The sequence below is a fragment of the Coffea eugenioides genome, unplaced genomic scaffold, assembly GCF_003713205.1.
Source record: "Coffea eugenioides isolate CCC68of unplaced genomic scaffold, Ceug_1.0 ScVebR1_1592;HRSCAF=2468, whole genome shotgun sequence".
Classification (NCBI taxonomy): domain Eukaryota; kingdom Viridiplantae; phylum Streptophyta; class Magnoliopsida; order Gentianales; family Rubiaceae; genus Coffea; species Coffea eugenioides.
Window position 1 is genome coordinate 4523 of NW_020862006.1, and position 14900 is coordinate 19422.

Sequence of the window (14900 nt, forward strand, 5' to 3'; positions counted from 1 at the left end):
ACACTTACATTTACTATCTCCTATATTTTCATAAACCTTTTGGCTTTAATCATATACTTACCAAAAATAAATAAATAAATAAATAAATAACAACTAAAACCTCGTGCTAGGCACTTATTAGAATAATCAGTTATCGCCAACCTCAAATCATAACCATTTAAATGACAAAAGGAGGTAAGCTTTTATTGTCGTTTGTAAATTGTTTTAATTCCTGTTTATTTGTTGTTAACACAACCACATTATTTCCCCTAACAACACATATTTTAAGAACAAGCAAAACATCACAATTTTTCAATTTTTAATCCGCAACTTTTTGAAATTCTTAGACATTTAAACTCTCATTTTATAATATTTTGTTAGTGAGTGCCCTGTCGACTTGTTAATTAGGGTCCAAATACAAATTTAATACAAAAATCAAAATTAAATTCCAGAAAGTGACCAAATCGAATACAAAAAGTGGGAATGATTGTGAAAGTTTGCGTTTAAATGACTGGTTTTGTATCTTAATTAAGTCCTCTAGAGCTCAAGTTTAAATTAGAAATCTATGACTTTTGACGGTAAATGTTCATAAATCCAAAACGAAGCAGTTGAAAAATATATGCTTTACATATATATAGACTTCATAAGTGAAAACGGCAAGGGAGAAAAACAAAATATGCAGGACTTGAGGGCGGGCTCCAGCCTCCAGGTCCATCCTCGCGAGGGAAATGGGGACCAATTAATCATTCAGGATAGACTTCCAGAAATTCCAAAACGAGTAAAACTGCTCTGGCTCAAGATAAGAGAACTGGGAATGGCAATTCAACTGACCCTGCAGCTCCAGGGTTCCTCTCTGAAGTGCGAGCATGACAAAGAGCCCAAGTTACCAGTCTTCACCAACTCTCGACGTTTGAAAAGAATTAGAGTGAATGCAGTTTCCGGGAAGGCTCTGCAGCTGATACAGTCAGGCGAAGTGCGTCCCATATTGCCAAAAGATGCTGCCGCGGTCATAGAGTCGGAAGGCTATGCATTGCTGGACGTTAGGCCGGAGTGGGAGAGACAGAAGGCACGCGTTGCAGGGTCAGTTCATGTGCCGTTGTTTGTCAAGGACATGGACAACAGCCCTATAACTCTCCTCAAGAAGTGGGTACATTTTGGCTACATCGGACTCTGGACCGGCCAAGACTTGACCATGATTAATCCCGACTTTGTCAAGCAAGTGGAGAGAGAACTTCCTGATAAGGATGCCAAGATTATCTTAGCATGTGGAGAAGGTCTAAGGTAATAAGTAGCATTTTCGTTGTGGATGTGAAATATAGAGTAAAACTAGCTGGAAATTAAGGCCATCATTATTCATTGTGGATGTGAAATATATACAGTATATATATATTCGTAATAGGAAAAGCGAAATTGACATATTACCGAGTACTGATTCAAATTTGCACCATCAGGTCTATGATGGCCGCTTCAAGATTACATGGAGAAGGATACAAGAACTTGGCATGGTTGGCGGGGGGATTTAGTCGTGCCGCAGATAATGATTTCTCGGCAGTTGAAGGAACTGAGAAGCTGCAATTTGCTACGATAGGGGGTGTCTCGTACTACTTTCTTAAATTACTTATTCTATTACAAGCTGTGGGAAAAGAAAGTTAATCCAACAGGCTTCAAATCCTTGTCTGTAATTCTATATATATATTTTTTTTGGCTCATTGAGTGATGACATTGTAGCTCAAACTGCAGTCCCTTTAACCTTCCTTTGTCAATTACTCCATGACTGGAGCTTAAATGGAATAAGCTCGGGGTTTTACCAATTGGTTAGTACAGAGTGGAGCAACCAATAGATGATTTGCACATGAACAAGACTAATTTTTTACATGATCGAGAGTATGGGGTATCAGAAGGTGGAAAGGCAGCTTTCTTATGAATTAATAGATGTGAACCAAAGTTCACTGCAAAAAAAGAGATACAAATCCCTATATACAGTGCCTGCACCGAGGATCAGGTCCCCCTTATTCAGCTTAATTATAAGTGGTTTCTGAAGGAAATTTTTTCAGATGTTTGATTTCACAGAAAATCAAAGCGCATGAGCAATTTCACGGATTTGTATTTTTCTCCCTTCTGATTGTAAAGAGGTACACCACGGATTCCTTCTCTCAACTCTGAAACAGGAAGACAGGTTTGGCCTCCAAAATCATCCTTCTCTGACATATCATACTCGTGAACTTCAATCCGGAGCAATGCAAGTTCTGGAACCCTCAACTGGAACTCAAACTCTTCTTCCCATGTCGGAACCCAGTTGTCTTCCACTATCTTGGTCTTCTTAACAGCTGAATCATCAGAAACTCCAGCAATTCCAACCTACAAATGGAGAATGCGGTAGCACCAAAGCACTTAGCATGGGACATGAACATTTTATTTTTTTGGGCAGGTGGGGACATGAATTTTTCTTTGTTGTTAGTTTTTTGCCGGTCATCAAAAAGCAGCATGAATACAGTCATTTGTATTTTCAAGTATCTGGGGAAGAATTATGGTCAAATGATAAGAGGAATTTTTTGCTAAAAACCAGGGTCTGGTTACCTTCACATAAAAGTCAGGCGGAGAATACATGTCGAAATGTGTGTGATGGAAGTCCAAATTCCATCCATCACCCATATAAACTTTAACCTGATATATAACCAATGTGAATCTTAGAAAAGCTTACAAATCATGAGATATTGCTTGAGACCACTTATGGCAGATATGTACCTTTAAAGTCTTCTTCACAGGCAAAGCCCTTTTAGGATCAAATACCTCATTGTGCGGACCAATCTGCAGTAGAATATCTGGTTTTTTCACATAGCCACACCCACCATTTGCTCTGAACAATCCTTGCATCAGCCAAAGGTACCTGCCATATCCCTGGCATAGATACAATATTGGTAGTTGGAAAACGGAAAACATACACAAGAATTTATGGCAGTGCACATATGTCCGAGTCCTGTAACAACTAAAAGAGTTCACACTGCAGTGCACACTGTTCCTTCAATTTGTTTCGGGTGTTATATCTCGAACCTTACCACACGAAGTTATATCCTGTATCTACAAACTCCCACCTCCAAAGAAGAACGAAGGCTTATTTGACTGAAACCCAGAAATACGTATGTTTTCAGTCACTAGCCTCACAAGATACGATTTGCTTTGGGTGCATAAAAATTCATGCCAAGGATGAGGTCGTGTTTCTGCCTAGAGGCATGGATGGACCACCCAAATAACTGAATATCTAAACTGTTAAGTGATAACAAAAATTGTCAAGGAACCTGCATATTGAGTGCGACCATTTGAGCTCCATGTGTCCAACCGATTAGGGGATTGTAATTTGAGGAGTCAAGCCGCATAGCTTTTGGAAATATTCTCAGCAAGTTTCTCTGAGTGAACCTATAGGAAAGCAATCACCAAATCAAATGCTTTTGTCATACATGAATCCCTATCTCCTCTGCACCAGATGCTATGCGTATTGTGACAAAGTTAACCAGTCAAATGTACATGATCTTTGTGTGGCTAATTTTATATCCCGCAGTATTGAGATGGCATTTCGTAACTACAGAACACGAATGAACTTGATGGCGGAATTCATAAGTAAACTTGTCAGCATAACAAGCTCAAAAATCAGTACATCGTATACATTTTTGCCAAGTTCAACTTTATTTTCATACTTATGATTACTTTAAGAATAAAAAAGCTTTCTAACATTAGAAGCTGAACCATGAGAAGGTTAAAATGGTTTACAAAAATTTTTGTGATGAGTAGTTACAATGCTGGTCTAATGGTATTCTCACTTCTCAGCCCGGAACACCAAAACATAGTCACATCCTAGAGTAACAAATTCCATACCTGACAATATCTCCTCCATGAGATAATACGGCTTTTTCAAACTTTTCTTCACTCAAGCTGATACGTGTAACATTGTTAGGATCTATCTTCAGCCAGTCTTTGATCCCACCTTTTCTCTTTCGTGCATGGATTGCAATTAGATTCTTGTACTTTGGTGCTGCATTTTGCTGGAGCTCTTGAATATCTTCATGAGCATCTTCCTCATCTTGAAATTCTCCATCATCTGGTTCGTTCTGCAGCTAAAAACATTGAATGTTCCCAGACCAGCAACTGATAATTTTTTGGTGTACCAAAAGAACGAGATTTTGCCGCATGGATGTTTAAGGTAATGCAAGATAATTAATATCTGATCTACCTCATTGCGGATTTTTAAGTGATCTGCAATATCTGAGACTTCCTTTCCCCAGGCTTCTTCTTCTGACAAATTTTTTGCCTTGCGAGAGTGATCATCTCTCTCCTTTATGCTCTTAGTTTCAAGATACTCCTTTGGGGGCTTCGTTGAAATGATAATTTTTCTCTTCAGGGACTCTGGAGAGGGGAATTCCGAGGAGCACTCGGACCCCGAGGAGAAGAGTACATCTCCAAATGTGCGGGTGACCATCTACAATTGAACCTAAAATTGGTTACAAAAAGACCAAAACACGAGAGCATCAACCAAGTAATTAGGGGGAAGACTCGTACCCACCTCTGCTACTTTAGCTTGAAGATCTGGAGTGAGATGGTCCTCTAGAGTTAAAATTACTGGAAACTCAGACGCAACAAAAGCATGCTTCCTTATCGAACTTAAACACTTGATAAGATCCACTGGTGTTGTTAGCGTCCTGCATATTGCAAACATTTGCGGTAACGTAACATAATTAGAACTCCTTGAACAAGCACTCCCATGAAAGCGAGAGCAATTAAAGGAAAATTGTTCATGAGGATAGAACTGGATTTAAGGGTGAATCGAATCAGCTTTAAATGTTGCAGAGGATCTTGACTAGCTTCATTGCCATTGTTAGATAGTTCTGACAAGCAAGAGAAGTTCGCAGTGGTTCATACCTCCCATGATAGATATCCACATTGTCTTTAGTGGAATTCGGCCACATATCTAACTCAATAACTCTTACGCCTTTCTCCAGTGCTTTTATAATCGGGACATCACTGCAATCGCTACTGATTTGGTTTCCCGTCAGGTAGGAATTGTGACTCGTATACACGAAATAATGCGACAGCGGAGCAGTCATGTCATGGTGCACCTGGGGTGAAAGGGAGTAAAAACAAAGAAATCATTTTCTTGCCGACTCTGAATAATAAGCTCTCATCATATAAGAGTAAGAGTTTTGTTGTAGTAGCTCTTTATTAATGGATACCAAGGCAAGGACTATCGAAAAAGAAAAATGCATGCAGATGGGTTGAATACAAAATGGACCGTCGCTTCTTTTCAGATTTCAGAGGACATCTTCGAATTACGAATTCATGCTCTGTCTTTCGTACGATTGTGTGACCTGATGCTGGAATCGACATTCGAATTCGCATTCTCAGAGCGTTGAGTAATAGTAAGAAATTTGCATTTGCCAAATTGTTAAGAACGGCTGAAGAATGAGGAGAGCTAGACCATAGATAGATCATTTGGTACGGTCAGTTGGACTCGCCAGTTACGATACCAACAGTTTTTTTTTTTTTTTGTTTAATGTTTGAAATCGTAACAAAATTTGCAATAGTTTTTTTATTTTTCTTTTCGATTCAAGTGAATAGTTTTTTTTTTTTTGTTAATTTTTTCTTTTTGATTCCAGCAATGGGAACAAAAGATGGTCTGTAAAAAACGATTGATCTAGAGCCGAATATCGGCCTAGGAGGAGGAACATAGAGCGCCGCAAAGCCTTCTTTTTCATTTTTTTTTGGGTTGGTCCACATAATGTATGCAGAAACTAAAAATTATGGGCCTAGAATTCGTGTAACAGAATTATCCTACTGCAATGGGTCCAATTGTCCAACAAACTATCCAAAAACTGCAGACACCATAAAACAATTTAAATTATGGAGTTGCGTTTGAACCAATGGTTATTTGTTTTTGGATAAAAAACAAAAAAGTTCCCTTGATAAATCTAATATACGGAAAAATCTTCCGTAGTTTCAAAACGTACAACACGAGATCTCATACTTTGAACTAAATTGTAAATGTGACGGAATCCGTTATACTTAACGGAAATGGACGAAATGACAAAAATGACCTGATATAATTAAGCAAAAGACAGCTCAATAAAATCATTTGTTTATTCTATAGAGAAAGAAAATTGAGGATTAAGGGGTAGAACAAGTATATTTGTTAAAAATTTAAGTATAAAATTTTTTTAAGTTCCAATAAGTCATTTCCGTTAAATTTAACGGATTCCGTCATATTTACAACTTAGTTCAAAATATGAGATGTCGTGTTATACGTTTTAAAACCAGGGGAGGTTTTTCTGTATAATAGATTTACTAGAGGATTTTTTTGTTTTTTACCCTTTGTTTTCTCAAAACAATTGTCGGTGGACAGTGATGTAGTAAAGTTATATGAGACAATATTAAAAAATATATATATAAAGTTATAAGAGACTTATAATAAATCTATAAAGTAACCAAGTTTCAGAACAATCATTGTTGATCCCACATTGTTTTCTTTTTCTAATTTAACTAATTAACGTTGTGAATCCTCTTGTCGGTTGAGTGTTCTTGAATACTACTTTATGGAAAATCCTATGCGTATGACTCAAGCTTCTTTTTTCTTTTTTTTTTTTTTAACTCACATGCTTAATCCAATCTGCAAGCAATTGCATTCTGGAAAAAGCGAAATTAAGTAACCAACCAAAATACAGCCATCAGCCCACCACCAAGCCTTTAAGGCTTTGGTGGATCCCACCAATTTGCCACAATTGTGATTTGCCTCTCATGGGGCAGTTCGGTTGGTCTCAGCAAGTTTTCTTAGAAGCTGATGTTCAGTGCCTGCAAGGGTTCGAGTCCCGTGATTAACGTGTTCAGAGAGATGGGCCTTTCCTTCCTGGTTGGAGTGGGATTAGTCGGGCCCGTAAGGATCGACCCGACACCCACTCCGTCAACAAAAAAAAAAAAAAAAAAGAAGTAACCAACCAAAATACGAGAGCCTAACAGTTAATGAAGAACCCTCAGACACTCAAGGAAGATTGGAATTCTACTTTTGACAGGTCCTGGAATCCGTCAGTCAATAGTGGAAAGGAGACACTGCTCAGCCTGACTCGCTCCGATTCTTTTTTTACTTTCTTCTTAGTAAGTGGAAGGTCTTATTTACAGCTTTCCCACCTTACCATCCAACCAAACCCTCCCATGATTCATTATATCATTATATCAGCTAATGGGTTTCTGCAGGCCGATTACAGTGCGTAGCAGATAATTAATGGATACGTTAGATTTCATTTCGTGATTATAATTGTAGAGAACAAAACAGCTACAGCAAGCAGATATATATGCAGCACGTAAAACTACAACGATCATTTTCCTGATGAGCTACTACACAGAGCAGAAGGTGGTATAGGTAGCAAGGAAGTCATTCATGGTATATACTGACCTTATTGGAGGAGATGAGAGGGTAATTAGCATCACCGAAGAGGTACCGAAAGAAGGCTTCCAGGTTGAGAACTTTGCGGTGGAAGACGTGGAGATGTTTGAGGTCTTTGATGATGGATTCCATTGCAGATTCTGCTTCTTCCATGGTGACCGTCTCTTCACCCTGGACCTCCTTCAAGAACTTGTGCAGGTGATCAACCGTCATCAGACCATTTTCTGAGTACCTCCCAAACAAAGCTTTGATCTCATCAGGCGCTTCAGCTTCTCTGAACTTGAATCTCCTTCGGAAGCAGCAACATACCTTGTAAGCTTGCTTTGACATCTCTTCCTAGATGGTCTCGCGCGGTAACTTCCTTCCAAATGATTGCGCGATCGAGAAAACCTGAACCTGAAGGCGTATGTATGTGATTAATGGTATCTTTTTGACGACGGGCAGGTTAGACTATTTATACGAGCATAGCTAACTGAGCTCTCTCTCTCTCTCTCTCTCAGAGTCTCATCCTGAAGTGGAACGCTGAAACTGGTGAGGCTAATTAAATAATAATACTCGACACCATCATCAATACCACATGTAGGGTGGAAGTATGGGAAGCAGCATTGACCAAGGCAAGGATTATGTAAGGCCTGATAAGTAAATCCTAGGTCAAAATCTGAATTATTATTATTATTATTTTTTTTTGAAGACAAGTCCGAGTTAGTTAATTTATATCAACCCCTGGATTTGCGGATGGTTATACATTTTAAGTGCTAAACATCTGGCAGCAGATGTTCTCATTTTGGCATGGGACCGCGAATTAGAGAATCTGAAGCCTTTACAACACAGTTTAAGTTCTTCCGAGTCCACAACCGCACCTCCACATTCCTACAACTATTGCCGGACTAGCTAGCAGCTGTAACTTAAGTCCGATATATATATTAATTATATAGTATATATAACATGGAACAAACAGTGACACCCTGACCCCTGTGTCCGACAAAAAAAAAAAAAAAAAAAAACAAGTGGAGAGCGATCGAATTAGCTAGAAAAGAAAAAAAAGACAAAGTACGTACTACAGGGTTCTCCCAGAAGGATTAGGAAAACGCTAACTTTTAGTTAGTTGCAACGTGAAACACAACAAGGTGTGACAAATAAAGTCATCCTCCACAGTGTGGACGGAATTTATTCGTTAAATCATGATTTGGCTTTTTTTTTTTTTTTTTAATCTTTGTGTGTGTTTTTCACTTGACGGCAAGTGGGTCACCCCCAGCAAATTGGTTGTTGTGAAAATGAGTTACTGCGTGCTTGCTAGCAAAGATGCTTGATGTTATGAGTTATCACCTGATGCATGGACTAGCGCAGGCTTGACTCCTCTCGAGTGGATTTTATCTCCATTTCTTATATGCGTTCATTTATTAACAAGGGTTATAATTAATAAAATTTAAAAATTAATCATGTCTGAAGGATTAAAATTAGTCGAATTTAAAATGATCATGTCTGTTCGTAGTAAACGAAAATACGTGTAATGTATTGAGATATGTGCTATGAAAAATAGATAGAGAATTCATTGGAAAGGAACCAAATCCAAACTAGCATCGCATTTCCTACAACTTTCTCAAGGAATTCTAATTTATAAATGGAAGCCAGCGCCGCATTTTAGAAAGATTTGATAACTCTCTGGACGACGTTCGGACACAGAAGCTCGGACGATAAAATACCATCGGACGTCCGAACGACAACTTGGCTGATTTTCGGACGATGGGATCGGACGGTGATTAATCTGTCGGACGTCCGACGTCCCCAACGGCTAGCTGACTCTTCATCTGCCTTCTATCCGTTGGAAGCATTAATGAAGCCCATTTTTGGTCCCCTTCAAATACAAACGATTCTGAACGAGAAAGCAACTTTGGCACACTGAAGATACAAAAGATCTAGAGAGATTTTAGTGAGAAAATACTCCAAAAAGAATATTTGTAGTCTTAGTGGTGTGAGGTTCATTGTAAGCTTTTCATTTGTGAGTGAATTTTTCATGAGTGTAGCTCTGTGAGGGTTGTCCTGAGGGATAGTAAAACGTCCTGGCTTGACCGAGTGCTTGGGGCAAGGAGGAGGTGAACCTTCCTTTGTACACAAGAGTGATTGTAATTCATCAACTTGAAGTAGCTTGTTTCAATTAATCTACAAGCTCAAAAGGAGTTGGGTAGTTAATTGGTTTGCAATCCTTTCCTTTTATTTACTTACTGTTACATTTGTGATCTTTCCATTGTTTATGTTTGTCTCATTGGTTGTTTTCGGGCCTTACAATTGGTATCAGAGCTTGGTCTCCTAGAGATTAAGCTCAATCGGCTTGGGAGTAAAAATGACAACCAATAATGCTATGTTTTTTGAAGGACATTCTGTTATTAGACCACCTATGTTTAATGGGTCAAATTATGTGAGTTGGAAAGAAAGAATGATTATTTTTTTGCAGTCTATTGATATTGAATTGTGGTTTATTATTAGTGAAGGTCCTTATGATACCTCTCTTATAGATGAAAATACTCACAGATCTAGACAAAAAATGAGAAGTGAACTGACTGCTGCGGATAGAATTCATCTCACCTTAAATGCAAAAGCCATGAATGTGTTATATTGTGCCTTAGATTTAAATGAATCTGCTAGAGTCAAAGGCTGCAAGTCAGCCAAGGAAATTTGGGATAAATTGAGAGAATTTCATGAAGGTAGTGAGAATGTTAGAGAACAAAAGAAGTCCATTCTGGTTACCAAGTATGAATCATTCAAGATGGAACCTCATGAAAATATAGATGAGATGTACTGTAGATTCAACGACCTCATTAAGGACTTAGAAGTGTTGGAAAAAGAATATTCTCTAGGTGAGAAAAATAGAAAAATCCTGAATGCCTTGTCCAATGATTGGGAAAATAAAGTGACTGCTATTGAGGAGGCTAAAGATTTGAATACTATGCCTATTGAATCTCTTGTTAATTCTCTAACCTCTTATGAGCTGAAACTTAAATCCAAAGTGCAAGAGGAGGAGAATGCGAAAGTAAGAAGGAGCATTGCTTTAAAGGCATCTCAAGATGAAGATGATTCTGCCTCCCTAGATGAAGAAGATGTGGAAGATGATGACAGTGATCTTGCTCTCATCACAAGAAGTTTCAAGAGGATTCTCAACAAAAAAAGATTTAGAAGAGGAGAACCTAGCAATTCAGATTCTAATCAATTCAACAATGCAAGAAACAAAGGAAGATATGAAACCAACAAAAAGCAAGGTGACAAGTGCTTTGAATGCGGCCAACCTGGACACTATGCAAGTGAGTGTCCAGTGAAGAAGAGAAAAGGTGAAAGAAAACCCAGATTCAATAACTTCCAGTTCACATGGAATGAATGCAACTCCGATGGTGAAATTGAAGAGGAAGAAGAATCTGCTCAATTGGCTTTCATGGCCATTGGAGATGATGAGGTAACATCTTCTAACTCTCAATCTGATTGTAATGATGAAACTGAAGATGATCTTGAACATTTCATTATAAAATTGCATGATAGTTTGAAAGAATCTTATGCTAGAAACAAGGAGTTAAAACAGAAAATTAGTTTTTTACTTCGAGATAATGCAAATCTTTTTCAATAAAATAAAAAGTTGATTGCTGAAAATGATTACTTCAAAAAGAGTGAGACTGCTTTACATTTTGAGCTTGATAGAAAAGCAAAACTTTGTGATTTGTTCAAAAAAGAACAAGGTGATTTGAAAAGAAGAATGGATGGTCTAAATGAGTTGCTTAAACACAAGAAACAAGTCTGTTTTCAAAAGAATAGGTTGAATTCTAATTCAAATGAGTTTGCTATCCATAGGAGAAGACAAGTAAGATTTATTAAACCTGTTCATGTAAATAACTCTTTGGTTATGTGTAATTTTTGTTGTCAAAAAGGTCACATGAATAGTGATTGTTATGTGAGAAAGAATATGAGAAGAGGCATGAAATGCATGTGGATAGTTAGACATGATGCTAATTTTAACAAGTAGGAGGTTTTGTCTAATCATTGCAGTGATTCTTGTTCATAATATTTTTTCTTTTGATACTTTGATCTGAGTTTTCGCTGATATCTTTGAATACTACTGAATCTATATGATGTCAAAAAGAGAGATAAAAGATTAATGCTGATCTCATGATGATTTGCTGTGATTGCTGTCATTTCTCTATTTTTTCTTGGAATATTGAATTCTCTGTTATTGTTGCTGGATTATAGTAGTTGATTTTTACTCTTATGATGACAAAAAGGGGGAGAAATGGATGCAATGTGTAAGGGGGAGTTATTCTGAGATTATGAGTTTGGCTCTTAAAAGTTTTGGTTGCAATGATTGAGGGGGAGCTTATACTTATTTTTGGTTGCAATGATTGAGGGGGAGATTATACTTATTTTTGTTTCTTTCCATCCATTGTTTTGTCATCATCAAAAAGGGGGAGATTGTTGATCTTGATCCCTATCTTTTGATGTTTACAAAACAAATGGATGTTACTAATGTCTCTTAAAAGATCTATTCAGTTATGAAGCAAATTAGTTCCAAAGATCAAGTGCAATTGAAAGGGAACTAAGTATGCTGAAGCTGTCGGACGCTCAAATAGTCAGGATCGGACGTCCGAAAGGATGAAGAACATCAAGAAGGAAACTCTGTCGGACGCTCGTAAGGAAGCATCGGACGTCCTGAAGGATCGGACGCATGCTTCGGATGCACATCAATCTCATCGGACGTCCTAAAAATTCCACGAAGATTTGATAACTCTCTGGACGACGTTCGGACACAGAAGCTCGGACGATAAAATACCATCGGACGTCCGAACGACAACTTGGCTGATTTTCGGACGGTGATTAATCTGTCGGACGTCCGACGTCCCCAACGGCTAGCTGACTCTTCATCTGCCTTCTATCCGTTGGAAGCATTAATGAAGCCCATTTTTGGTCCCCTTCAAATACAAACGATTCTGAACGAGAAAGCAACTTTGGCACACTGAAGATACAAAAGATCTAGAGAGATTTTAGTGAGAAAATACTCCAAAAAGAATATTTGTAGTCTTAGTGGTGTGAGGTTCATTGTAAGCTTTTCATTTGTGAGTGAATTTTTCATGAGTGTAGCTCTGTGAGGGTTGTCCTGAGGGATAGTAAAACGTCCTGGCTTGACCGAGTGCTGCTTGGGGCAAGGAGGAGGTGAACTTTCCTTTGTACACAAGAGTGATTGTAATTCATCAACTTGAAGTAGCTTGTTTCAATTAATCTACAAGCTCAAGAGGAGTTGGGTAGTTAATTGGTTTGCAATCCTTTCCTTTTATTTACTTACTGTTACATTTGTGATCTTTCCATTGTTTATGTTTGTCTCATTGGTTGTTTTCGGGCCTTACAATCCTCAATAAACACGGGTGGTAATACTCGAGTATACCGATTAGTCGAGGAGATATCACTCCACTCGACAATCAAGAGACCCAGGGTTCGTTACCCAATCGACCAAGCCTTTGCCGGCTCGACTCGAGTAACTTGCCGCATGGTTTCTGGAATTCCAGGAAGTGCGCACATCATAAACAAGTATATCAAATCAATTTCAACAATAAACAAGTATATCAAATAAGGGCAAGTGCGATAAAGTACACTCTTGCCCGATCAAACCAATCATATATCATTTAATCATATTGATCAAGTATTGGAAACAAGTGTCCAGTTCAATCAGGTATTTGGAAGCACTCACCAAAATGAAGTGCCCCTAGTAATCACATCTGGGTTATACTCGGGTTCGGAGTCCAAATCTGCGATAAAACTTTGTTTCAGAACTTTAAAAATCGACTAAGGTTCGAAACTTAGACGTTTCGTTCAATAAGAATCAAGAAATGGAAATTCACTTGGAGAATATTCGTGAAACACTCGCTCGCTTTTCAAACTATATAACTTTGTAACATTTATACTTGGAAATGCCATTTGAGTCGAAAGTACAAGGAAAACGTATTTCTAGTAGTCATGGTTGTATTTCTCAAGGGTACAAGTTCGGCCAAATCCTTACTTATATACCTCGGAAAAAAAGAAGACGCAAATATCCTAGATAGTTCAAGTGGTAATCACTCTTAACCCTTACTCAAGTTGCAAGTATATTTCTCTAGTCCTCGAGCGTAAATTTGGGCAGCATGCCCTTTGTATTTACCTAATTTTTCGACCATTTACGGCTTCATTAGTTTCCTCAGCCAATCCCAAAGTCATACACAATATAAATTCATCACAATATCCGTTCAATAGGCTCAAGGTAATACAAGTACAAAAATCAAGCTAATGGCATGTGCGGAAATGAAGTTTAATAAAAGACAGATTTGACGTGTTTTTGTGGAATGGACACATCCGAGGCTACGCTTATCGGATTGAGGTGCAACTTATACCGTTTCGAAGCTAAGACAGAGGGATACAATTTTGATGAAGACCACTCAGTCCAATTTCCAGTGTAACCCAGTTAAATTCCCAATTCACAGAACCAAATTCCAACTAATAGACCAGTTAACCGCACTACCTTTAAATGGCCATATCTCAAGCTACCAAAGTCCGTTTAAGGCGTTCTTGGAGGCGTTGAAAATCTAAGATAAATTACTAAAACTTTCATGTTTTAGAAAATGGCTAAATCAGCACGGATCATAGTGAATAGACACGGTCAATTGGATGAACTGTCCAAAACGGATCACTGGATGCATCCTAGGGCAGTGAGGGTATTTTGGTCTTTTCACTGGCTACGTTGCTCCGATTGGGCTGAAATTTTGTAGGAAACCATAAAATTTCATTATCTACAACTTTTATTTTTTGTATTAAGCCTATTTCGGCCTCTAACATGATGAAATAGAACTGGACAGAACTGAAGCTAAGATTTCCAGAAATCTGGAATTTTTGTTATTTCAAGCTATAATTCATATTTTCACCTTGAAACTACCACTACTATTACCTTTACAAGATCATATACCACATATATGCATCATACAACACCTAACCCACAAGAAACCCTAACTCAAAGGTCATCCATCCAATCATCAAAACTCTTTGAAACAAGCATCACAAGCACTATACTAACATTAATACCCAACTTAATCATGATTAATGGAGAAGAAATGGTTGATCAGCCATCATACCTCAAGACAAGACCTTGCTAGGATGATCCTTCACCTCTCCTTGATATTCTTGGTTCCTTAGGCTTCCCAAGCTTCCAACTAGTGATTGATCGGTTTAGTTTTTCTTGGTTGCACTCAAATGGTGAAATTCAAGGTAGAAGATGGAAAACTCTCTTCACTCTCTTGTTCCTCTTTCTCTCGGCCAAAAACAGAAAGAAATGAGGGAAAATGAGCTCAATTAAGGGATAAGAAGACAAGACAAGAGGTTGGTCAAGTGACCCTAGGTGAGTGACACTTGTCACCACCAAAGCCATCCAAAATTTTTTTTTCTTTCCTTGCATTTTTTGCCATAATTTTCGGCCACATGGCTGAGGATGGGGGAGGGATAT

The 14900-nt window shown here is 38.1% G+C and overlaps 2 protein-coding genes across 3 annotated transcripts; one reads left to right on the top strand and one right to left on the bottom strand.

Annotated features, from left to right (window-relative positions):
- The first annotated feature begins 694 nt into the window (after positions 1-694).
- LOC113755579 (rhodanese-like domain-containing protein 10) lies at positions 695-1790 on the top strand. Its single transcript, XM_027299552.1, has 2 exons — positions 695-1260; positions 1431-1790. Exons 1-2 carry the CDS (start codon positions 794-796, stop codon positions 1630-1632), a joined length of 669 nt encoding a protein of 222 aa, XP_027155353.1. The 5' UTR covers positions 695-793; the 3' UTR covers positions 1633-1790.
- Positions 1791-1871: 81 nt separating this feature from the next.
- LOC113755578 (phosphoinositide phospholipase C 2-like) lies at positions 1872-8071 on the bottom strand. 2 transcript variants are annotated; one of them, XM_027299550.1, is made up of 9 exons: positions 7412-8071; positions 4891-5087; positions 4535-4670; positions 4205-4450; positions 3850-4082; positions 3276-3393; positions 2725-2877; positions 2557-2643; positions 1872-2337 (listed from the first exon to the last, which is right to left on the bottom strand). In XM_027299550.1, the coding sequence occupies exons 1-9, from the start codon at positions 7730-7732 to the stop codon at positions 2044-2046; spliced, it is 1785 nt and encodes a 594-aa protein (XP_027155351.1). In that variant the 5' UTR covers positions 7733-8071; the 3' UTR covers positions 1872-2043. The 2 variants fall into 2 exon arrangements, with proteins under 2 accessions (XP_027155351.1, XP_027155350.1); XM_027299549.1 differs by having other exon boundaries at positions 3850-4088.
- Between the last annotated feature and the right edge of the window lie 6829 nt (positions 8072-14900).